Source organism: Kogia breviceps, chromosome 1, assembly GCF_026419965.1.
Source record: "Kogia breviceps isolate mKogBre1 chromosome 1, mKogBre1 haplotype 1, whole genome shotgun sequence".
In the NCBI taxonomy this organism is placed as follows: Eukaryota; Metazoa; Chordata; class Mammalia; order Artiodactyla; family Physeteridae; genus Kogia; species Kogia breviceps.
The window spans coordinates 196,710,383-196,736,369 of NC_081310.1; the positions used below are offsets into that span (position 1 = coordinate 196,710,383).

The following is a 25,987-nucleotide window of genomic DNA, read 5'->3' on the forward strand; positions in this document are numbered from 1 at the left end:
AGAAATTGTTATGTTTGGATTTATTTTTCTTAATACGTAATATATCTCTGTGGTTCAAAAATCAGCATGTATTAGAAAGACATTTAGTAGCTTTTCCCTATCCCTGTACACAATCTGCCTAGTTCTCATTTATTCTCCCCACAGAAAACCATTTCTTTTATTTCTTACATATCTGTCTACTTTCTTTGCACATCTATAAATAAGCATGAATACAGATTCTTATTCCTCACCTCTGTGTTTACCCAAACAGCATATAATCTTGTACACTAGCCTGCAATGTGTTTTTTCCTTTAACAACATCCCTTTTATCAGTGCATCACATATGATGTATTGATGACTTTTTACTAAAGTAAGCATCTGTAGATGGATGCTGAGTTGCTTCTAAACATTACTCCTTCCAGGTACAAAAGACTTCATGGTGGACGCTGGTGGGTTCTCCCAGCATCCATGCCACCTCTCCCCTGCTGTGTGGTGCTGAGGTGTGGGTGGGCATGCCCCCATTCTGCTTCCAGAAACAGGCGCTGACTCGTCTAAGTCAACACAGCGGAAGGACTTCAGATTTTGGCGATGGAGGAACAGGGACTAGACTGACCTTCCCACCTGAAACAACCAGGAAGGGACTAAATATACGAACCAATAAGTTCCAAGGCGCTGAACCAAAGGTCACAAAGGAGAGTGACTCCTAAGGGATGGGAACAAGGTGAGCCCCACATCTGCCCAGCTTACTGCCTTGAGAGTTTCTGAGGAGCAAGGTGGGGAAACCAGGTGAGCCCCGTGGGCTCCCTGAGGGCAGAGGCAGAGCTGAGAGCCTGGGGAGGCCACGGTGGCTGGAGTTTTCAGGAAGAGACGTGTAGAGGAGCACCGCACAGAGAGGACTCCAGAGTCCTCACCAGTGCACAGGTGGGAAGAAAAAAATCACCTGAAAGGATCAGACCGAAGCTCACACCAGCTGGAGAACAGGGCTCACTCCCAACAGCCAGACTAGAAAAATCTCATAATCCATGGGCATTGGGTAGAACGCTCTGAAGGGTCTTGCCTCAGTAGCAGAGAAGAATTAGGCCTACCCTACACTGCTCTGGTCCTGCCTAACCAATCTTAAAAGCAAAGCCTGAAAATACCAATCTGTTTCCACATAGCTTAACTGGGTCCCAGAATAAAGCTCAATGGTGCTCACAGCAACACAGAAATATTCAGCACCCAATCACGGTATCTGGCATCCAATCAAAGACTAGGCATGCAAAGAAGCAGGAAAATACAACCCACAATAAGGAGAAAAATTAATCAAGCAAAACCAACCCTGGGCTGGCAGAGATGTTAGAATTGGCAGATAGAACGTTAATAGTTATTATAGTGTATTTCACATAGCCACAGGGAAGATTAAATATGTTATATAAAGACATGGAAGATATATTAAAAAACATCCTGGGCTTCCCTGGTTGCGCAGTGGTTGAGAGTCCGCCTGCCGATGCAGGGGACGCGGGTTCGTGCCCCGGTCCGGGAAGATCCCACATGCCGCGGAGCGGCTGGGCCCGTGAGCCATGGCCGCTGAGCCTGCGCGTCCGGAGCCTGTGCTCCGCAACGGGAGAGGCCACAGCAGTGAGAGGCCCGCGTACCACACACACACACACACAAAAAAAACAAAAACAAAAAACCAGGAAGGTGAAATAAAGACATTTTCAGACATACAAAAATGGGAAGAGTTCATCATCAGTAGACCTGTACTACAACAGATAGAAAAGGAATGCCCTCAGGCAGAAGGAGAGTGATATCAGATGAATCTACATAAAGGAATGAAAAGTACTGGAAGAGATAACTACAGGGGTAAACATTTAAAGCTCTTTCAAAGATAATAACTGTAAGTAAGCATAGTAACAATGTAGTGTGGGATTTCTAACATATGTAGAAACATATGCCAATAGACAAAGGCCAAAGGCGGGAACTGGAAGTATAGTACTTTAAGGTTCTTATACTGTGCATTAAGTGGTAGGTAGACTGGCAAAAATTAAATATATACATCATAAACTCTAAGCAACCACTAAAATAAAAGCCCACGTTAAACACCAAGACATACATAGGTTAAAAGTAAAAGGTGGAAAAAGATATAACATGTTAACACTAATCAAAAAAAAAAAAGCTGGAGTGAATATAGTAACATAAGACAAAGTATATTTTAGAGCAAAGAATAGATAAGGGATAAAGAAGGTCATTTCACAATGATAAAAGGATAAATTCATCAAAAGGACACAGCAATCCTAAACGTTTATGCACAAAGTAAGAAAGCTTCAAAATGCATGAAGCAAAAACTGATAAAATGGCAAGGAGAAATAGACAAGCCCACAATTACAGCCGGAGACTTCAACACTCCTCCTGAGGTACAACAAGTATTCAGAAAACTGGGGGAATAGAGCAGACTTGAACAAGACTATCAACCAATCTGACCTAGTCTATACACTGGGCAGAATAAACATCCTTTCCAAGTGCATACAGGACATTTACCAAGATAGACCATATACAGACCATAAAATAAGCCTCAATAAATTTAAAAGAATTCAAGTTTTGTATTTTCTCTGACCAAAATGGGATTAAATTAGAAATCAATAACATAAAGAGGTCTGGAAAAATCTCTAAATATGCTTTCTAAATAATATATGATGATATATATATGACATATGTGATAATATAAATGATTTCAAAGAAGATATAAAAAGGGATATTAGGCAGCATTTGAACATGATGAAAATGAAATGAAATACATCAAAATGTGTGAAATGCAGCTGAGAGTAAAAGGAAAATTTACACTAAAATCCACTAGGGAAGAAATATCTGAAATCAATGACTTCAGCTTCCATCTTAAGAAACTGGAAAAACAAGAGCAAGGTAAAACAAAAGTAAGCAAAAGAAAGGAAATAATAAAGATCAGAGTAAGAATCTGTTAAGTATTGTAGAAAACAGAAAAATAATAAGAGAGAAAATCAATAAAATTTTAAGCTGGTTCTTTGCAGAGAGCAGTAAAATTGATTAAACTCTAGCAAGACTGATGAGGGAAAAAAGGGCAGATATAAGTTACCAATTTCAGAAATGACAGAGGAAACATCACTAGAGACCCTACTATCACTAGACATCAAAAGAATAATAAGGGAACATTATAAACAACTTTTTCCAATAAACTTGACAACTTAGACAAAATTGACCAGTTCTTTGGGACATACACACTAACAAATGTCACCCAACAAGAGGTAGGAAACCTGAATAGCCCCATATCTATTTAAAAAATTGAATTTGTAGTTAAAAACTTCTCCACCAAGGAAACTTCAAGCCCAGATGGCTTTACTGGTGAGTTTGAGCAAACATTTAAGGAAGAAAAAATACCAATCCTACATAAAGTCTTCTAGAAAACTGAAGAGAACAAAACACTTCCCAGCTCATGCTATGAGGCCAGGAGTATCCTGATACCAAAACCAAAGTCATTAAAACAAAAACATACAAAATGACAGACCAATAGCTCTCATAAACGTAGATCTCAAAATTCTTACGAAAATTTTAGCAAAATGAATCCAATATATAAAAAAGGAAATACATCATGACCAAGTGGGGTTTAACCCAGGAATGCAAAGATATTTTAACATTTAAAATTGAAGAAGACACAAATATATGGAAGGATATTTCGTGCACATGGATTGGAAGAATTAATATTAATTAAATAATATTTAATTAATATTAAAATGTCCATGCTACCCAAAGCAATATACAAATTCAAGGCAATCTCTATCAAAATTCCAACAGCATTTTTCAGAGAAATAGAACAGTCGAAAAATTTGTATGGAAACATCAAAGACCCTGAATAGCCAAAGCAATCTTGAGAAAGAAGAACAAAACTTTTGCACAGCAAAGGAAACGATCAACAAAATGAAAAGGCAACCAACTGAATGGGAGAAAATATTTGCAAATCATATACCTGGTAAGTGGCTAATATCCAAAATATATAAAGAACTCATACAATTCAACAGCCAAAAAAAACAAAAAAATAAGCAATCTGATTTAAAAATGGGCAGAAAACCTAAAAAGACATTTCTCCAAAAAAGACATACATATGGCCAAAAAGCACATGAAAAGATGCTCAGCATCACTGATTATTAGAGAAATGAAAATCAGAACTACAATGAGGTGTCACCTCACACTGGTGAGAATGGCCATCATCAAAAGGTCTACAAATGATAAATGCTGAAGAGGGTGTGGAGAAAAGGGAACCCTCCTACACTGTTGGTGGGAATGTAAATTGATACAGCCACTATGGAGAACAGTATGAAGGTTCTTTAAAAACTAGAGCTGCCATATGATCCTGCAATCCCACTCCTGGGCATATATCCAGAAAAGACAAAAACTGCAAAAAGATACATGCACAGCAGTGTTCACAGCAGCAGTATTCACAATAGCCAAGACATGGAAGCAACCTAAATGTCCATCGACAGAGGAATGGATAAAGAAGGTGTGGTATTTATACACAATGGAATATTACTCAATCATAAAAAAGAATGAAATAATGCCATTTGCAGCAACATGGATGGACCTAGAGATGATCATACTAACTGAAGTAAGTCAGACAGAGAAAGACAAATATCTTATGATGTCACTTACATATGGACTCTAAAAAAATGATAAAATGAACTTATTTATAAAACAGAAACAGACTCACAGACTTAGAACACAAGCTTATGGTTACCAAACGGGAAACGTGGGGGAGGAGGAGGGATAAATTAGGAGGTTGGGATTAACATATACAAACTACTATATATAAAATAGATAATCAACAAGGACCTACATATGGCACAGGGAACTCTACTCAATACTCTGTAATAACTTATATGGAAAAAGAATCTGAAAAAGAATAGATATATGAATTTGTACAATTAAACCACTTTGCTGTAGTATACCTGAAACTAACACAACATTGTAAATCAACTATACTCCAATATAAAATTTAAAAATTAAAAAAATAAGATAAAAGAAGATTGGTCAAAAGCCAAAATAATAATAATAATGTGTTGGTAAGGATGTGGAGAAAAGGGAACCCTTGTGCACTGTTGGTGGGAATGTAAACTGGTGCAGCCACTTTGTAAAACCATATGGAGGTTCCTCAAAAAATTAAAACTGGAACTATCATATGAACCAGCAATTTTACTACTGGGTATTTATCTGAAGAAAACAAAAATACTAATTTGAAAAGATAAATGCACCTCCACGTTCACTGGAGCACTATTTACAACAGCCAACACAGGGAAACAACCTAAATATCCATCAATGGATGTACAGAGAAACTCTGGTCTACACACACATGCACACATACATACAGGAATATTATCCAGCTATAAAAAAGGATGAAATCTTGCCATTTAAACATGGATGGACCTTGATAGCATTAAGCTAAGTAAAATAAGTCAGACAGCGAAAGACAAATACCATATGATCTCTCTTATATATGGAATCTAAAAATAAACTATTTTAAAAAGTCAAGCTCACAGATACAGAGAACAGATTGGTGGTTGCCAGAGGTGGGGGGTGGGTGAAATGGGTGAACTGTTTTTTTTTTTCAGTTTAAATAAACTGAATGAAATAAAAATAGTTAATTCATCATATTAGCAAACTGAAAAAGAAACTAAAAAAGAAAAATCTTATGATCATCTCAACAGATGGAGAGATTTGAAAAAATCCAACATCCATTTCTGATAAAAAAAAATTCTGAGGATATTAGGAATAGAAAGGAATGTCCTCAATTTGATAAAGGATGTTTATGAAAAACCTAGGACTAACAAAATTAATGTTTTTTCTCCAAGATCAAGAAAAACATAAGAATAGCTGCTCTTGCAACTTTTATTCAATATTTATTAGAGGTTCTAGCCAGTTCAAGAAGGCAAAAAACAAACAAAGATTAAAAAGAAGATTGGAAAAGAAGTAAAACTGACTTTCATAGACATGATCATACATGTAGAAAATCCTATGGAGTCGACAAAAAGTTTCTAGAACTAATAAGTGAGTTTAGCAAGCCTGTAGAATAAAAGATTAATATACAAAAATCAACTATATTTCTATATACTAGCAACAAATAATTGGAAACTGACATTAAAAATAATCCTATTTATAACATGAAATATTTGAGGTTAAAACTGACAAAAGATATGCAAGATCTGTACACTGAAAACTGTAAGATATTACTGTGAGGAATTTAAGAATACCTAAATAAATGAATAGATATACCAGGTTCATGGATTAGAGGACTCGATATTTTTGAGATATCAATTCTCCCCAAGTTGATATACAGATTCAATATATCAATTCAAATCCCTGCAGGGCTTTAAAAAAATTTTTTTTTAAATTTATTTACTTAATTTATTTATTTTTGGCTGCGTTGGGTCTTCGTTGCTGCATGTGGGCTTTCTCTAGTTGCGGTGAGCAGAGGCTACTCTTCATTTCGGTGTGCGGGCTTCTCATTGTTGTGGCTTCTCTTGTTGTAAAGCACAGACCCTAGGCACACAGGCTTCAGTAGCTGTGGCTCATGGGCTCAATAGCTGTGGCTCGTGAGCTCTAGACCGCAGGCTCAGTAGTTGTGGTGCTCGGGCTTAGCTGCTCCACGGTATGTGGGATCTTCCTGGACCAGGGATCGAACCTGTGTCCCCTGCATTGGCAGGTGGATTCTTAACTGCTGCGCCACAAGGGAAGCCCTGCTTCAGGACTTTTTGAATTAGAATATTCAAAGCAATCTTGAAAATGAACAAAGTTGGAGGATTTACACTACCTGATTTCAAGACTTACTATAAAACTATAGGAATCAAAACTGTGTGGTACTGGCATAAAGGGTTTATCAATTTTTGTTCATCTTCAGAGAAGCAACTTTGAGCTTTAATTTTCTGTATTGCCTGTTTTTTACTTTGTTGATTTCTGCTTTTATCTCTATTACTTTCCTCCTTCTACCTGTGTTTATTTTGTTTTTGCTTTTTTTTTTTTTTTTTTTGGCTAGCTTCTTAGTGGAACTTTAGATCCTGATTTGAGACTTTTTTTCTCTAACATTAGCATTTCAAGTTATTAATCTCTTTATAAATATATCACTTTTACTGATTTCTACTCGAATTAACTCTAGCCAAAGAGTGTAGTTTGTAAAACATCAATTATTTCAAATTTGAGACTTGTATTACATCCCAACCTATTTTATATCTCAGTGAACATGTCATGTGCACTTGAAAAGAATATGTATAATGCAGTTATTGTGTGTTGTGTTCTCTAGATATCAGTTAGGTCAAGTGGCTGACCGCACTGCTCAGATCATCTATTTCGTTAAGATGTTTTATCATTTGTAGAAAAGGGGTGTTAAGTTCTTCAACTATGATTATGGAAAGACTTTCTCTGACTCATTCAATTTTTGCTTCATATCTTTAAAGGTCTGTTATGAGTGAAAACACTTCCATGTTTGTTATGTCTTCCTCATGAACTGGCTGCTTTGTCACAATGAAATGTCTCTGGTGAGACTCCCTCCTGAAGTCTATTATTAATACAGGCACTCAGCCTTTTTAGGCGTGTTGTTTGGATTGTGCATCTTCCCCATCCAATTGTTCTCAACCCATTTGTGAAGTTATATTTAAATTGTACTCTGCAGATAGCATACACTTGGGTCTTGATTTATTTTTATCTGTTCTGACAATTTCTGCCATTTTATGTAATTATAGACTTAGTTGGGTTTAGAGCTATTATTTTATTGGTTTGATAGGTTCCCTGGTTTTATTGTTGTTGTTGTCCTTATCGTCCTTTCCTGTCCTTCTTTTGGATTATTTGTTTTTAAAAATTACATTTTAGTTTATCTCTTGGCTTTTTAGCTATTTTTATATCTCATACTCCATCAGTTCTGCTAGAGATTTAAAAATATCTGTAATGGCAATGGTTTCTGGAGACTAATTGTCAATGGTTTCTGGAGACTAATGGTTTCTGGAGACTAATTCTCTACTCTGCCACTCGTTTGCTGTGTGACTTTGGGTAAGTTGTTACTTAACCTGTTCGTGCCTTAACTTTTCCATATATAAAACAGAAGTAATAACTTGCAGAAAAATGCATTTGGGGTCACGGTCCTCAGACCCAACTCATTATTAGCATAAGGTATAAACTCCAGGAGTACGGGCTTTCCAGAAAGCAAAAGACAGATGCAGTTCAAGAACATCCGGGCTCTGATTCTGCTTTCTCTCCTTAGAGTAAAGATGAGCACCTATAGATGCTGAGACTGGCTTAAGCTCAGGAGAAATGGTTATCAGTAAATATCCCTTATTCTTTAAATGAAAGCATGTAGACTGTAGTATAGATTCTTTCAAAACAGTAATATAAAACCAGAGTATACGAAGTATAGTGGCACAGTCAAAAAAAGAGCTTTCCATGTTGGGTGAGGCCCTACCTTGCATGGACTGTGTCACTGACAGCTCCTGCCCGCACAGGAATCCAAAGTATTTAAGAACAGGTACTAAAAACACGCATCTGCTCCTCTCCTGAGGGACTAGCTCAACTCCAAAAAACTCTATCTGTGGCTAATTAGAAATAACAGAATAAGATATACAGAAATCATCTAATAGGATAATATAATATCATTAATATAATAAAAAAACAAACAGAAATAATCTAATCTCACAACAGCTGTCGATCTGGCCTTTTCCCACCCATCCACAATCCACCTAGTAACATAACGTTCTCCACCTCAAAGGGTGGTTGTGAGGATTAAATGAATTAATTTATATGAAGAACTAGGGGCAGGGAATGGTACACGGTCACAGCTCAATATGGTAACTTATATAGCACTGAAGACGAGCAAAGGTGTTAGACATAATCCGAAAACCCGATTGAACACGTTTGTCACCATTTCCTCGTCCACCAAATCCTTATGAATAATGTAAAAGTGAAGAAGGATAGGAGACAGTAAAAAGGAATAAAAAGAAGACATCAGACTAGTTCACCAAATCATTATGTTAAAGGAAGAGCATTTCACACATACTGTCCTCATCGTTAACAGACAAAATTTGAAGGTATATATGACCCATCTAGTCACAACTACAGTCCAAGTTTGAATCGGACACTTTCTTTCAAGGTCAGCAACAAAGTGACCCAAGGCAGTCCCATCAATAATTGAGGGCTTATTATCATGTATCAGGTACTATTCTAGGTGCCTTACGTGTGTCAAGAGTTGATTGGCAAAGGACATAACTAAGAAATACAGTCCAAAATATGTAACCAACATAAACGTGGTATTTCCAAAAATACTGTAACTGAATTACAGAAAAAAGTATTTATAATTTAGATGTCATTGCTAAGTAAATGGCATTAATGACTTGTTTTCTCACGATGGTGTATTTAACGTTGGGTGTATTTTAAACTAGAAGGTACCGTGGTACCTGACTCCGGTGGTAGCATGTGAACAACGGTGCTGCTGTAGCTGCACGGCCTCACGTCTAGGCTCAGAGCCGCCTCGGTCAGGGTCTGTGGAGCTCCTCCGTCAGCATCTGTGGACCGCCCATCAGCTGGCATTTCTGATGTAGGTACGGCTGGGATCTGAGAAACAGCTGGTGATGTAAGAGCAACTGACAGTGAAAAGAAAAATTCCCAAGCGGAAATTCCTTATTAAAGACCCAAACAGTTTACACACACTTATAACTGACAAGTTAAAACCTACTGGCCATAAAGAGGCAATGTGGATTCTTTGTGATTACACAAAGGATTTTTTGTGATTACAACGAAATAATTAAAGTCAGAAGATTAGAGAGAAAACAGAGAGGGGTGGCTTTGTAATAACTCTCTTGATCTAACTATGAAATGCATTCCTGTCACCTTGCAGTGCTTGGACATCATCTGCTCTGTGGCTTTGTCCGTCTTCTTCTGAGGATGAGGAAGTCGTATTTGTACAGGAGATACACTTTCTCTTCAAAGCTGGAATGTTGTAGCTCTTCAGGTACCTGCAACAAGGTAATTTGGTTGCGTATTTCTACCTGCCCCCAACTTTGCCATCTTCCACCTTTCTGCTTTTCTCACGCCGCCACCTCTGTTTGGGGTATTTCACGTTCTTTTTTTTTGTGTGTGGCTGCGCTGCGCGCCATGTGGGATCTTAGTTTCCCGAACAGGGATCGAACCCTGTGCCCCTGCAGTGGGAGTGCAGAGTCTTCACCACTGGACCACCAGGGAAGTCCCTCACTTTCTTCCTGGGTGAAGGCTTCCCTGACCATCCTGGCCTACATCATGGGGTTGTTACATTTCCCTGACTATGGTCTTGAACTGATCATCAAATCTTAATTTTTATGAGCGTAGGTCTCGTCTTTTCAACTATATTCAAAGAAGGGATGCATCTTCTAATTTTTTGCATCCCCCCAAATGTTCAATTTATTATGAGTTGTAAGTAGTAGATATCCACTGATTGATAGTGAAACATAAACAGCTGTTAAAAAAAATGATATAAAGGCCCCATAGTGACAACATATGCTTCTGGAGAAACTAACCTGTTATCAACACTTGTGTCTCATACCTGATAACGCTATCAATACAGTTTTTTTGCTGATAGGATGGGCTATGCCGATCCCTTCCCAAACCCTCACAAGACTCGGTGCACATGTTGATATTCTTTAATGTCTGGAAGGAAGAAAAGGCCTTCTGCTCATCTGCAAGAGAATGAAAGGATGCACAATGTAAAATATCACACGCTTAAGAGTGTGTACTTATTCAGCAAAATCAAATAGTACTTTGGGATATACATGATACTTGAGGACGTATACAGTCAATATTATGTAGTTTTAAAAAATGAGCTCATACCTACTAGAGCATGGCCCTGAGGATATAGGGAGGGGGAAGGGTAGGCTGTGACGAAGTGAGAGAGTAGCATGGACATATATACACTACCAAACGTAGGGTGGATAGCTAGTGGGAAGCAGCCACACGGTACAGGGAGATCAGCTCGGTGGTTTGTGACCACCTAGAGGGGTGGGATGGGGAGGGTGGGAGGGAGGGATACGCAAGAGGGAAGAGATATGGGAACATATGTATAACTGATTCACTTTGTTGTAAAGCAGAAACTAACACACCATTGTAAAGCAATTATACTCCAATAAAGATGTTAAAATTTAAAAAAAAATGAGCTCAGATCTAAATACACTCATATAGAAAGATATCACCTAGAACAATGACATGAAGAATTTCATATGGATCTTTTGAAAAAAGGAGTAAAACAACTGCTTCAGGCAAAGATTACCAAGGAATAAACCCAAAGGCGAAAGGTTGACGGGGACCTTCACAATGTTACTACCTGTACAACTGATTGGTCCTGGCTTCACTAAGGGGTATGACAGACACAGTGCATTGCTTATGAGTTGCAATGGAGAGTACACAGCACTGCCCGGGTTGAACTGGTGTCCAACAGAACGTTCTACAATGACAGAATTGTCCTCTATCTGTGCTGTCCAACCTGGTAGCCACTAACACCAGACCCAGCGACTAGCATTTGAAGTGTGGCTACAGCAACTGAGGAACTAAATTTCCCATTTTATTTATTCGTAATTAATTTGAATTTAAATTGCAAAATGTGGTTAGTGGCTACCATATCGGATAGCAGAGGTATAGAGAGAGGAAAAAAGACCTCAGGCTGGAGCACTGGAGAACTTGAACTTTCAGTAGAGAATAAGCCAGTAAAGGAGACTTATCCAGGAAGAGACAGATCCTGCAAGGTCTGTTGTCATGGAAACCAAGAGGGGAAACTATTTCAAGGAAGAAGAGTAAAAAATTATGCAAATGCTGTTGAGAGACTGATAAATATTAGCTACTGTTGATACTATTAATAAAAGTTAGTTTAGCTGCTTGGAAGAGGCTTCTCTATTTTCAGAGGGAATTATGGAAAAATGCTTCACTTTCACTCATTAATTTCACTTTTAATTTTTTTAACAATTTTCAACTTGAAGGTTTCAAAGCGTTACAAAAATGGTAGAGAGTTCCCATATACCATTCACCCGGCTTCCACTAATGTGACACCTCACATAACCATAGGAAAATGAATGACACTAGGAAATTAACAGCGGCACACTGAGATACAGTCCATTTGGATTTCACCTGTGTTCCCACTAAGTGTCACTTTTCTGGTCCAGAAGTCCAACCAGGATGTGTCAGGGTCATGAAAGACAAGGAAAGACTAAGGAGGAATTTAGTTGTCAAATGCCTCCTTAGTCTTTCCTTGTCTTTCATGATCCTGACACTTTTGAAGAGTACGGGGCAGGAATTTTTTAGAAATGCCCCTCCATTTGCGTTTCCCTGATGTTTTCTTATGATTAGGCTGAGGTGATGCATCTTGGGGAAAATTGCCACAGAAGTGCAGTGCATGATGGTGATATGTTCTGTTATTGACACATTAACCTTGATCATTGGCTAAGGTGATGCCTGCCAGGTTTCTCTTATGTAAAGTTACTATTTTACAACGTAATAAAAGATGTAGGCAATAAATGTTCTGGAGGAATACTTTGAAGCCATGCAAATATCCTGTTTCTTTTATACTTTCACCTATTGTTTGCACAACACTGTGAATATACTTAATGCCACCAAACTGTACATTTAAAAATAGTAAACTATATACCTAAACCCACAATTTTAAAAAAACCTTTCATCTAATTTTAGCACTCACTGGAGGATATGCCCTGCAATAGTTACTACTGAGGAATTCTTTCTTTCTTCTCTAAGTCTTATTGAAACATAATTGACATACAGTAGTAAGTTTAAGGCGTACAGCATAATGACTACTGTGGCATTCTAATAGCAATTTCTTATTTTTTTTTTTTACTCCTACATTTATTAATCAAGCTTTTTCTATTAGGAAGAGTTTCCCTTCTCCTCTTTCCCTTTTATTTATGCATCCAATCATTTACCAGCAGGGACTCCTGGATACTCATTCGCTGTGTTATAATCCAATACTATCCTTATTTATTTTGTTGCTCAAATTGTTCCAGTTTTGGTCATTAGGTGCTCTTTCAAGTTGTCTCCTGTGTCCCTCGGACATACCATTTTCTCCCTTTTTTCTTGAGCACTTCCTGACTTCTCTGGTTTCTTTTACGGGAAAAACACATAGGAACCAAGACCTGGGTGCTGGGTGTGCTCATTGCTAAATGTGTCCCTCCTTGTACGTCCCCTCAATGGACAAGGCAAATGTATATCTGTATGTATATCAACCCTTGTCTGGCCATCCGTCCATCCACCCATTAAGCAAAAAGGCATGAGCTCATGCTGATACCTTTAACTCCAATCCAGCGCCAGAGCTGGACGCTAGCACGTCTTCTGCTCACCTGCCATGTCCCTCTCCAGTAGCCAGGAATCTCATCATCTGCAAGGTGTTTGCCTACTTGCTCAATTCTACTTTGCCTGTAAAGTAGCTTCAGAATTACTAGCCTGCACTATGGTGAGAAATCAGTTTCCTGAACACTGTGTTTGTGTACATTTATGTTTTGGATTTAGTGCTGCGGTGCCCAGTGAAGACACCGATTTCCAAAGCTACTCAGCAACTTTCTTCCCCACCTCCTTCGGGATGTTTATGCCATTAGTTTGTAACTTGGTTAGGGTCGCTTGTCACAGCCTATACCTCATCTTGGGTTCCCTCTACATTCTGGGGTGGGGTGAGGTTCAACGGATCTGTGAGTTTTAATAAATGCACAGCCAGTTGTGATTCCACCACCAGAGTAACAAACAGAACACTTCTCTCACTCAAACATTTCCCTCCAGCTGCCTCTTTGCAGTCAACACATCCCGCAACCTTAGCAAATACTGATCTGTTTTCCAGACGTAGTGTATTCCAGAAGTAATGCCTTCCCAGAACAGAACCACACAACATGCAACCTTTTAGCTCTGGCTTCTTTAACTTAGCAAAATGCATTTAAGATCCATCTGCATTGCTGCATGAATCAAGTTCATTTTTCTTTATTGCTGAGTAGTATTCCATTGGGTAGATGTATCACAGTTTATCCACTCACCTGCTGAATGACATGGAAGTTGTTTCCAATTTTTGGTGAGTGTGAATAAAGTGTAATAAACATTTTCAGACAGGATTTTGTGTGAACGTGATTCTTTATTTCACTTGGGTAAATAACTAAGAATGGAATTCCTGAGTAATACGGTAAGCTTATAAGATTATATTTTAACTTTATAATAAATTGCCGCATTTTCCAAAGTGGCTGCACAATTTTACATTACCTTCAGCAACGTGTGAGAGCTCCAGTTACTCTGCATTCTTGCCAGAACTTAGTGTTGTCAGTTTTCGTTCTTTTAATTTTAGCCATTTTAACGGGTGTGTGATGTGTCTTTAACTTCCTAATGACCAATGGGATTGAGTGTTGTTTCGCATGCTATTTGCCATCTATACATCTTCACTGGAAAAGTGTTTAGATCTCTTGACCATTTTATAATTGGGATGTTTAACTTCTTAAATTTTGAGAGTTCTTTATGTATTCTGGATACAGCTCTTTATATATAATTTGCAAATATTTTGTCTTTTCATTGTCTTACCAACGTCTTTCAAAGAAACAGTTTTAATTTCAATAGAGTCTAATTTACCAATTTCTTTTATGGATCATGTTTTTCTTAAGAAGAATTTCTTTTATTTATTTATTTATTTATTTTTGGCTGTGTTGGGTCTTCCGTTTCTGTGCGAGGGCTTTCTCCAGTTGCGGCGAGTGGGGGCCACTCTTCATTGCGGTGCGCGGGCCTCTCGCTGTCGAGGCCTCTCGTTGCGGAGCACAAGCTCCAGATGCGCAGGCTCAGTAGTTGTGGCTCACGGACCCAGCCACTCCGCGGCATGTGGGATCCTCCCAGACCAGGGCTCGAACCCATGTCCCTTGCATTGGCAGGCAGATTCTCAACCACTGCGCCACCAGGGAAGCCCCGGATCATGCTTTTGATGTCATATCTAAAATCTCTTTCCAAACCCAAGATTACAAAGATTTTCTCCTATGTTTTCTTCTAGAAATTTATATTTTAAAAATTGAAGTATAACTGACAGGCAACACTCTATCAGCCTCAAGTGTACAACATAATGCGTCAACATCTGTATACACTGCAAAATGATCACAATAATCTAGTTACCATCTGTCACCATATAAAGTTATAGAATTTTTTTCTCGTGATAAGAGCAACTTTCAAATCTGCAGTACAATATCACTGACTATAGTCAGCAAGCTGCACGTTACATCCCTATGATTTATTTGTTTTACAGGTGGAAATTTGCACCTCCTGATCCCCTTCACCCATTTTCCCTTCCCCTCTGGCAACCACCGATTTATTCTCTGTATCTATGAGCTTTAGTTTGTATTTTTAGATTCCACATACAAGTGAAATCATATGCTATTTGTCCTTCTCCGACTTATTTCACGTAGCATAATACTCCTGAGGTCCATCCATGTCGCCACAAGGAAGATGTCATTCTTTTTTTGTAGCCAAACAGTATTCCATTCTCTCTCTATACCACTTTCTTTATCCAGTCATCCACGGATGCACACTTAGGTTGTTTCCGTATCTTGGTTATTGTAAATAATTCTGCAGTGACCACAGTGGCGCACATATCTTTTCAAATTAGTGTTTCCGTTTTCTTCAGATAAATACTCATAAATGGGACTGCTGGATCATATGGTAGTTCTATTTGTAATTTTTTGAGGAAGCTCCATACTTTTTTCCATAGAGGCTGCACCAATTTACATTCCCACCAACAGTGTAAATGGGTTCCCTTTCCTCCTCGTCCTCACCAACACTTGCTATTTCTTGTCCTTTTGACGACGGCCATTCTGACAGGTGTGAGGTGATATCTCATCGTGGTTTTGATTTGCTGCAGTCCCCGACAATCACTGTGGATTTGTTTATTTCTCCTTGAAGTTTTTATCAGTTTTTGCTTCATGTATTTTGAAGCTCTGATGTTAGGTGCATAAACAGGATTGCTTTATATTCTCAGAGAATCAACCCCCTTGTCTTTATGCAATATCTCTCTGAAGCCCTTGTTCTAAAGTCTACTGTGTCTGACCTTAATATAGCTTTCCAGTTTTCTTTTGATTCCTGTTAGCAGGGTATATCTTTTCTAACCTTTTACTTTTAACCTATGTTTTGAATTTTCAAAATGGGTTTTTGTAGATAATAGGTACCTGCGTCTTGTTTTTTCATCCAATTTCACAATTTCCAAGTCTTTTCACTGATAGACTGAGATCATTCACATTTAATGTGATTGATGTAGCTGGATTAAAAGTACCTCTTGCTAGCTGTTTTCCATTTGTTCCATCTAGGTTTTTTGTTTCTTTTTTCCTCCTTTTCTACCTCATTTTGGGTTAAGTGTTTTAAATTACATTTTAACACCTCTGCTGACATTATTTATACTTCTTTAAAAACTTTAACTAATAATTGTCCTAAAGTTTACAGTATACATCTTTAAGGACTCAGTTTCTATCTCCAAATAGTACACTCCAAATACTATAATATGGAAAGAATTTATGCAGTATATTCCTAATACCTCACTCCCATCCTGTGCAGTATTTTTACATATGTTATACATGCAGAATACTATTGTTGCTTTACTTAGTTATGTTTCACAGTAATTAAAAATAAGTAAAAAAAAAATTTATTTTATCTTCATTTATTCCACTTCCAGTGCTCTTCATTTCTTTGTGTAGATCCAAGTGTTATGTCTGACATCATGTTCCTTCTACCTTTACAAATTCCTTTAGGATTCTTATAGAACAGATCTGCTGGCAATACATTCCCATAGTTTTTGTTTGAGAAAAATCTTTATATCTCCTTCATTGCTGAAAGATACTTCCCACTGCCTGTACCATTCTACGTTGACAGCTTCTTTCCTTTGAAGATGTTACTCTATTGTGTTCTAACGTTCACAGTCTCTGAAGAAATGTCTCCTGTAATTCTTATTCTTATCTTTGTTTTTCTGTAATCTATCATTTTCCTCTGGTTGCCTTCAAGATATTCTCTTTGGTTTTATTTTAGTTTTAATATGATATGCCCAAGTGTGTGGTGTTTTTATTTCTTTCTTTTTTTTTTTTGTATTTACGCTACTTGATGTTCTTTGAATCTGGAAAATCAGCCATTATTTCAAGTATTTTTCCCAGGGTTTCAATTACTCATATGTTAGATCATTTAATCTTGTCCCCAAATTCTTAAAAGGCTCTACCTTGTATGTTCCTTTCTCTTTGTGTTTCAGCTGTGTAATTGATATTTATCTATCTTCAAGTTTACTGATTCTTTTCTTGGTTGAGTGCCCACCAAAGGCATATATTCATCTCCAGGATTTCTAACATTTCCATCTGATCCTTTCTTTCGTGTTCCATCTCGATGCTGTGATTACTTCGGTGGTTTTTGCATGTTACCTACTTTGTCCATTAGACCCTTTAATGTATTTATTATTCAGAGTTATTTCCAACATCTGTGTCCTACCCGACTCTTGTTCGGATGACTGCTTTGTCTCTTCGGAGGTTTTTTCCTTGCTTTTCATATGCTTCATAATTTGCTGAAAACTGAACATGTATGAGACAGTAGGGACGGGGCATGCCTTTCCTTCCACTAGGTCTGTGTTCCAGTTAATCTAGTTAAGCTTTAGGCCAGGCCTGAGGTTTGCTGTTGCTATGGTTTCACTCACTGTATGACAGCTTTCAGATCCCTCTAGTGACACTCTGCGCTCCAGGTGGCGGCTGGTTTCCTGAGAGCTCTTTTTTCCAACATCTGCTCCGCTTCCAGGCTTCGGTCTTCCCTGCACTGTGCCTCAGTGAAGGTCTGTCTCTTGTAGGTGACTTGAATCAGTCAGTCACAGGATCCAGCACTTACCTCACTTCTCCTTGCAAGTATGTGCCTCTCCTCAGATTTAAGGCCTGCTGTCTGCCCTGTAACCTCAGCGCTCTGATGGGTTCAAGAAAGAACACGAACTTGCTGTCTGTCTGGCTTTTTTCCTCATAAGTTTGGACTGATGCTCTTTCCAGCTCCCCCTGAGCAGAAACCAAAGCGCCCTCACCCTGAGTTAGTTCAGTGCATGAATCATCTTCTTCCACTTGGGCTTTGCATCACCCTCGCAGCAGAACGTTCATTTTCCCCCAATTTCCCCAATTACTTCTCTGGCAGCTGGCATCGGTCTGCATAGCCGAGGAAGGGACTTTACATCTCTTTGTTGTTCCTTGCCCTTCCATAATAAGTTTAAAAGTTTCCCTTCTTATTCTATTCTAAAGCGTAAACTTCCTTTATAAGAAAGGTAAACATACATACTTAAAACCTTATGTTCTTGTGTGCTCCAGCATCCTGTATATAATAAAATATATAAACAATGACCATTTAGTATTTTCCTTTTCATTGGTGTATATCTCTACTCAATTTCTAATATTCAAATTACAAAGTTTTCTATCTTTAAGTCAACTTCTTGTTTCTCTTCAGTAAAAAGTAATAAAGATTTTTTTACTAGCTCTTTAAACTTGTAGGTCTTAAACTGTTAATAAAAACAAGACGCCCAAATAACATTAGTTCTCCAAAGTTATTGCAAATGGCATAACTTCCCCCCAAAGTCGCATCCTATGTGTATTAGGCAAATATAGCACATAGCTAAGTAGTAAGAAAATATCAGTTTCTAAAATAGCAGCCTAAGTACACAGAGTTAGGTATAGCCTAAATTTTATAAAATGTTGAATGATTGAATATGGATGATACTTAAATATGAAGCCTTCAAAACAACAGTACTGATGGTATTACTAGACCAACGCAACGACAGGTGATGAGAAACGGACTAAAGCAGGAGGTTGGAAAGGATTTCTACCCTGAGAAGAAATTCCATAGGTCACGATGTAAGACTGTGGCACTAACATGAGCTCGTAGGCCAAGGCAGCAGCAAGTAGCACTGACTGGATCAGACAGTGAAGAAAACATCTAGAAATTTTAGATTAAAATCTCCTCAAAGAACTTTCTCTGGCAGGATATGGAATGATGATACACAACGGGAAAGATATTTAAGACGGGGCTTCCCTGGTGGTGCAGTGGTTGAGAATCCGCCTGCCGATGCAGGGGACGCGGGTTCGTGCCCTGGTCCGGGAAGATCCCACGTGCCGCGGAGCGGCTGGGCCCGTGAGCCATGGCCGCTGAGCCTGCGCGTCCGGAGCCTGTGCTCCGCAACGTGAGAGGCCACAACAGTGAGAGGCCCGCGTACCGCAAAAAAAAAAAAAAAAAAGATATTTAAGATAAATTCTTTTGTGGGGGAGAGCTGACGGTTTCACGGGACCAGAACAGGTTGTCATTTCTACCTTGTGCCCTTATGTCTACAGCAAAAGAAACAAACAGAACTTGAAACCTCCTGCCAAGATGAGTGAAAACCCAAAAAACTAAAGGACGGGACTTGCTGTATCTGGAGGGTATCCTACGGGCTCCCAGTGATATCACCTGTAGGAGCAGCAGCTTGATATTTTTCTTGTGGCAATCGTATCAAGTCCCGAAAAGTACAGCTACTATTATTATTATCGACCTTAGAGAGGAATTTTCACCCTACTGTGTAGAACACCCCATTTGACAGTGGGAGAGACCATCAGTGACATTTAGGTGGCCAAAATCTACAACGACTTCCCAAATTATATTGATATTAACATTCAAGGAGAAAAATTAAGAGAAAGTTATCTAAGTTAAGAAGTTAGCATAATTTTATCTCTATATTATAAAACTTTATAAATGCAGAACTATATAATTCTGTATATAGAAGCACGCAGGTTTGCTTCTCAAAATAACGTCAACTATCACGACTGATCCAATTCCTCTGCGGTGCTCCCGACTTCATATTTGAGAAAAGTAAACATGTAATCAGGAAAAAGGCCGAGTTTTTCATTCAATTTAGGTCACAAACATTCTCCATTTGTTTGAAATGAAAGGGAGGGATTATCATTTTAATATACTTCATTATCTGAAATGTATTCTAAAATTACCTCTTTGGGTTTACAGACAGCTCATATGGAGGAAATCTACGAATTGGGTGGAATTAGCAGAAAGGTCAATTCTTTCGTAGAAGTACACTGTGACTACATTCTAATACCATTTAGCTTCCGGGACAGTATTTGCTGCTGCCATTGTTATTATTAGTAGTAGTACTGTTACTTTTGTTACCTGGGCACGTAAACCTGGACAGCAGCAGCCCAGAGTCATGGCTTCGTGAGGGCGGCTCTGGGAGGGGGCTGGGCGACCCTGCTGACTCACCGCCACGCTGCCCCGGGCCGGTCCCCGTCACTTGCTTCTTTGGTGATTTGGCCCTTGACTCGATGTACAGCTGCTGGCCTAGATTCTTGATTTTGCTTACACTGGCAGAGACCTGCTGCAAAGCCAGCTTAGGGAAAAGAATGATAAACAATGCTTCAAAGGTTACAGAAACGTGCATTAAAAGATACATAAACGAAATACATTTAACTTTTGGTTCTCTGTAGACACAATGACTGAAAGCACAGTAATAGCATTAGTTCAGTCTCCCGCTGCACCACAGCACACGAGGAGCAGTGAAGCTTTACAGCAATCTGTCCACAACGTGCTAATTTTTAGCAAGCACACAATTAACCCAAATATCACCTTCTAAAGGTGATATTTTCTTTTTAGAGAGAGACATTTTCCAAACCAAAATGGATCAGAATGTCTATTACCAGATCAGATCTTCCAGACGAGAACTAAGAAGCCACATGTGTCGAGGTACAGAACCAGCACCGACACGTTACGGGTACCGACACAGGAAGAAAGGGACACGTGCTCGGAAGCACCTGTGTGCTCGCTCACCGGTGCCGTCTGCACCTCCTCCACGCAGCGCCCGCTGGACTCACTGCAGGACGCGATGCTGAGGTGACGCTGCTGAGACCCGCTGCTCTCCAGGCCCCCACAGCCACTGGATGCGCTCCCGTGAACGGGCTGCAAGAGAGAGGGGCCCGCCGCAGCCCCGCGTGATGTGGCCGTCAGAGCAGAGACACAGCATTACCTACCTCTGAGCTTACCTACGGTCATCACAAAATTAAGATGCAAATTTCTGAAATCCTAAATGAGGTGTGTGAAGGGTGATGCTGACATGAAAGACATTCCTCTCTCATCTCGGTAATTCTCAAGGGCAGAACCTACTTTTCTAGTCTAGGTGGGTATTTCTAGAACAACAAATGTTTTAAAAGCCACAGTAAATAAATTTAACAGAACATGAAAATCAACTCTAACTCTTTATGCTGAGTTTGGAATAGACAGAACAAATTAAATATATACTGTACTTTTCCCCAAGAACCTCAGAGATACTTTATGAACTCTAGAGACTGTATGAACGACATTTTGAACACTACTGGGTAACAGTTTTAGTGACGCCATCAGTAAATGCTTGACAAGTTTACTGATTGACTCTCTAGTAGAAAGCATTTTGGTATGTGTTCTCAACAAGCAGTTTTTCCTACTTTGGCTCACAATGACTAGAGATACAGAGACCTGCCACCCCTCTCCCCACCTTTAAAACTGCAGTTATTTAAAAAAAAAATAGTAAAGCCAAAACACTGGCAGCGTCTGGAATACAAGAAGGATTCTCTCATTTAGAAATAACTTCTCTATCTTACTGCTTCCTATGACTCTGTTTGTCGACTTAAATTGGATTCTTACAAAAAGTCCTGTGTATTTAACACAGGAAAAAGGAAAACAAGATTAATAAAATTTAATTTGAAAACAAAAAGAGGAAGACAAAAATGTCTGGAATGCAGAGGGTAAGGATTTCACTCTCAGTTTATTTCTGTGAAGTGACTTTACTAAGACTGAATGTTAAAATTAAAGACAATTATGGGAATATTATGTTTCTTTTTTTAAAATCTCTCACTTTACCTGTAAGAGAAGTCTGAATTTGTTCTTGTAATTCTGTTATGTCTCTGTCATTACTGTTCATCTTTTTTATTCTGGTGGCAAAAACATCCTCATTTAGTGGACTCCTACAAAATGCCAAGTGAAAGACTGAGTCAGGCAATTTCAAGTTCATTTACAACAAAGGCTAAAGTGATTTTTAACAGAAAATTCAAACAATAAACCTATGCTTTTACAAAGCAGCTCTTCAACTCCAAATGTCGAAAATATGAAGCTCAGACTCTATTCATAGAGGTAGAGAGAATCCTAGGAAACAAATGAGGTATTAACGGTCTTCTTTAGTTTCTCTGCAGCTGTAATCATTCTACTGCATCTGTATAAATTAAAAATCAGTGGTAGGTATACCCCTGGCTACTAAAATACCCTCAACAGCTACTGGCCTCAGAATTTAGCATGAACTGAGTGACCTACTTGCTATGAGAAATTTTAGGACCTTAAGTCTGGCAAACACACTGAATGCTAAACGTACCTAACCACTCAAGCCACCTAGCAAAGGTGATTCTGCAGCCCACCCGCGTGCTGAACGTGTGGTTGCCACAAATTTGCAGTCTTATTTATACCCCAATTCTAGAGCATCTGAAATCCACCACCGGAACACAGTGCGAGGCAGACACGTCAACAGAAAGAGCAGCAGACAGGCGACTGACGTTCACTTAGGCCCCTCTACGTGACAGGAAGAGCTGTTTTGTCACACACATCAAGAATAAGTGACGTCTTCTGCACCCTTACGACGTGCGGGCGCTGTGCCAGCCGCTCCCCCGGGCGCCCCCTCCTCGCTTCGCTGAGCCAGAGCTCGGCTCAGGTCCCCCGCTGTCGGGTCTGCCAGGTGCCCCCGAGGCCCAGAGTCCCGGCTCCAGGCCGCACACTCTCGGCCACCACACCGCCCGGCCTCTCGGCACCTCGGTCGTACGGGTGCTGCTAACATCGGACGCGCCGTGGGCCAGAAACGTCACCTCCTGAGCCCTGGCGACCCTGGGAGGTAGGCATCAACCCGGCAGAGGTGAGGAAACTTGCCGAGTTGCGAGTTGCCGTGGCCAGGCGGCCGGGTCGCGTCTGAAGCCACGCGCCCGACCCCCGAGCCGGCTCTGCCTCCTTTTCCTGTTACGCGTCCTGCGCGCTGCCTCTCACACCTCAGACACGACGCAACACTTCCCCAAACACAGAAGCTCCTATAGCAGGAACGGTGGGGACGCCAGCGGGGTCACGGGAGGCGTCAGGAAGAGGCCGCGTCCCCGCCCAGACCCTGGGAGGCGCCAGGCCCGGTCCCGCGGCACCGGCTCCGCGATGCGGGACGCGGAGGGCCAGCGGCACCTGGACGACAGCCTCACACTGGCACTTCTCAGGTGGCCCTCCTGTCCTCCTCCCCCCCCGCCCCCCGCCCCGTCTCCGCCCCGTCTCCGCTCCCCCTCCCCGTCCTCCCCGTCTCCGCCCCACCCCCCCCGTCTCCGCCCCGCCCCCCCCCCGACGTCAGGCTCCTCCCACGCTCCGTTGGCTCCTCCTGCGCCTCCCACGGCCCGCACGTAAAAGCGTGACTGTGTCAACGAAGGGTCCCTGGGGGCTAGAGTGCAGCCCTGTGTGCTGTGAGCCTCAATGTCTTCCAGAGGCGTCTGGGCTGCTGTTCAAGTGCAATGCTGAGTGGAAACAGAACGTTCTGCTTTGTGCTATGAGATGTGCAGGTTCCCAGGGGTGACCCTTCCAACAAAACCAACTTGGGCTTTTAATCACCAGTTACAGAACTCAAAGGATCCACCGCCTTCATCAAATGGTGTCAAGCTCGGCATGAAGCGCTGGCGGCGGCGGCGGCGGCGGCGGACGTCAGGCAACGGGTCTAGGAGTAAAGAAGGAAATCTGGTGTCCGTCTCCGCTTTGCAACCTCCTGCCTCAGTGATCGCCGGGAAAGCGACTGTTTCACAGGATGCGGGTTGTTTTTGTTTTTTTTGTAAAATCAGACGTTACAGCACCCAGCCTCCCTTCCCACAGAGCTGCTGGGAAGGACCGGACGCTCCCATAGCCCCCTCCCTACTTCAGCTGTCACACTTTCCAAAACTGTTCGCGGGTCACAGTGCCATTGCTGCTTTCCATTCTCCCCTACGCGGTGGGCGGCAAAGGGAACGTCTGTTCTGTTTATATAGCCTCAGCCTCAGCCCAGCACAACGCTTGACTCAACAGGTGGCCGTAAACACTTACTGAAGGAATAAATGCATTAAAATAATTTTATAAACGTAATAGATAATTACTGTTCGATGAGAGAAATTAATACCTACTAGCCTCAAAACTCCCTCACATAATCCTGGATCTTGAGATGCAATTATTGGTGTAATTTTAAAAAACACTGAAAACACTGGGAGTACTAATATGTCGGTTTATTCCATATATATATATATATATTTTTTTTTTTTTTTGCGGTACGCGGGCCTCTCACTGTCGCGGCCCCTCCCGTTGCGGAGCACAGGCTCTGGACGCGCAGGCCCAGCGGCCATGGCTCACGGGCCCAGCCGCTCCGCGGCATGTGGGATCTTCCTGAACCGGGGCACGAACCCGCGTCCCCTGCATCGGCAGGCGGACTCTCAACCGCTGCGCCACCAGGGAAGCCCTATTCCATATATTTTTAATCAAATAACTGAAAGGATGGCTTGGAGAATGAATCTAGGATGCACCTCTAGCACTGACAGGGAGGTACTCAGATCGGTCAACAGACACCCAGATGGACATCTCATCAGAGGAACTGTACTTGCTTTGGGGTCTCCTATATTCATCCTAAGCAACCATCTGATTTTTAAAAAAATATTTATTTATTTGGCCGTGCCGGGCCTTAAGTGTGGCACGCGGGATCCTTTTTGAGTTGCGGCATGTGAGATCTAGTTCCCGGACCAGGGATCGAACCCGGGCCCCCTGCACTGGGAGGGCGGAGTCTAAGCCACTGGACCACCAGGGAAGTCCCCAACCATCTGATTTTATTTTCACTTCCCAAGAGTTCTCCCTACTGGGAAAAAAAAAAAAGTCCTTTCTGAGCAGCATGAATAGCACTTCCTTGGCAGTCATATTCGTTACCTCCATTATCCAGTTAGTTTTCTCCCATAAATCAGCCTCATGAGTCAGGGCGGCAAGGAGCCCGATTCTTCCATTAAAGCTGCAGACCTGCTCTGCTGAGAGGCCAAACCCTGGAGCACAACAAGGTCAGAGCAACCTGAGGCCTATCTCACCTTGGCCAAAACATCACTCCATCACAGCATAACACGTGATAAAATACTCTTACTGGGAGATGTACTGTTCTGTACACAGAAGTTTTACGCTTCTTTGTACAAAGTTGTATAACAAAATACAAAAGACAGAGTTGCTCAATCTCAGCATGACAGTGAAGAGTTAAGTATAATTTCCACTCTTAAAAGAAATAGACATCAAAAGGAAACTTATGGGGTAGGCCGGTTGAGAAACCTATAGGTCGATTTTAAACGGATCACAAAGTCCAGGGACTAGGAGTATCTCAGATTACAAGAACCGTGGTCCAGGTCGCTCTGGATCCCTTTTGCAAGGCTGTTATATGGACACAGGTAACAACAATCAAGCAGGCTTGGGTCCGCCACGCTGGCAGGAGCATAAATATGAAAGAGTTTAAATATTAAAAATAAAGATTTAGGGACTTCACTGGCGGTCCAGTGGTTAAAGACTTTGCCTTCCATTGCAGGGGGTGCAGGTTCAACCCCTGGTCGGGGAGCTAAGATCCCACATGCCTGGAGGCCAAAAAACCCAAAACATAAAACAGAAGCAATATTGTAACAAATTCAACGAAGACTTTAAAAATGGTCCACATCAAAAAAAAAAAAAAGATTTAATAAAATCGACACAAGTAAGTGGAATCTGACAGCAGAAGGCTGATATAAAAAATTTTACATGCTCACTAAAGAGAACCTTAAAATTCAGAAAAGGAGAAAAAACAAAACTTCACCCCAAATCCCACTATCCACACATAACCAAAATGTATATTTTATTTCCTTCTAATCTTCTTTTTCCTGTTTCATGGAGTTCGTGTTTTAAACATAATTATAATCATACTGCATAAAAAATTCTGTATGCTGCTTTTTAC

At 40.6% G+C, this 25,987-nt stretch overlaps 1 protein-coding gene across 1 annotated transcript in view; it reads right to left on the reverse strand.

Moving 5' to 3' along the window:
- PER3 (period circadian regulator 3) overlaps positions 1-25,987 on the reverse strand; it is a 61,025-nt gene that overhangs the window by 17,941 nt on the left and 17,097 nt on the right. Inside the window, 6 exon segments of the mRNA XM_059052557.2 lie at positions 9,417-9,584; positions 9,850-9,974; positions 10,538-10,670; positions 20,239-20,365; positions 20,803-20,947; positions 21,882-21,971. Coding sequence (XP_058908540.1) covers positions 9,417-9,584; positions 9,850-9,974; positions 10,538-10,670; positions 20,239-20,365; positions 20,803-20,947; positions 21,882-21,971 — 788 coding nt within the window.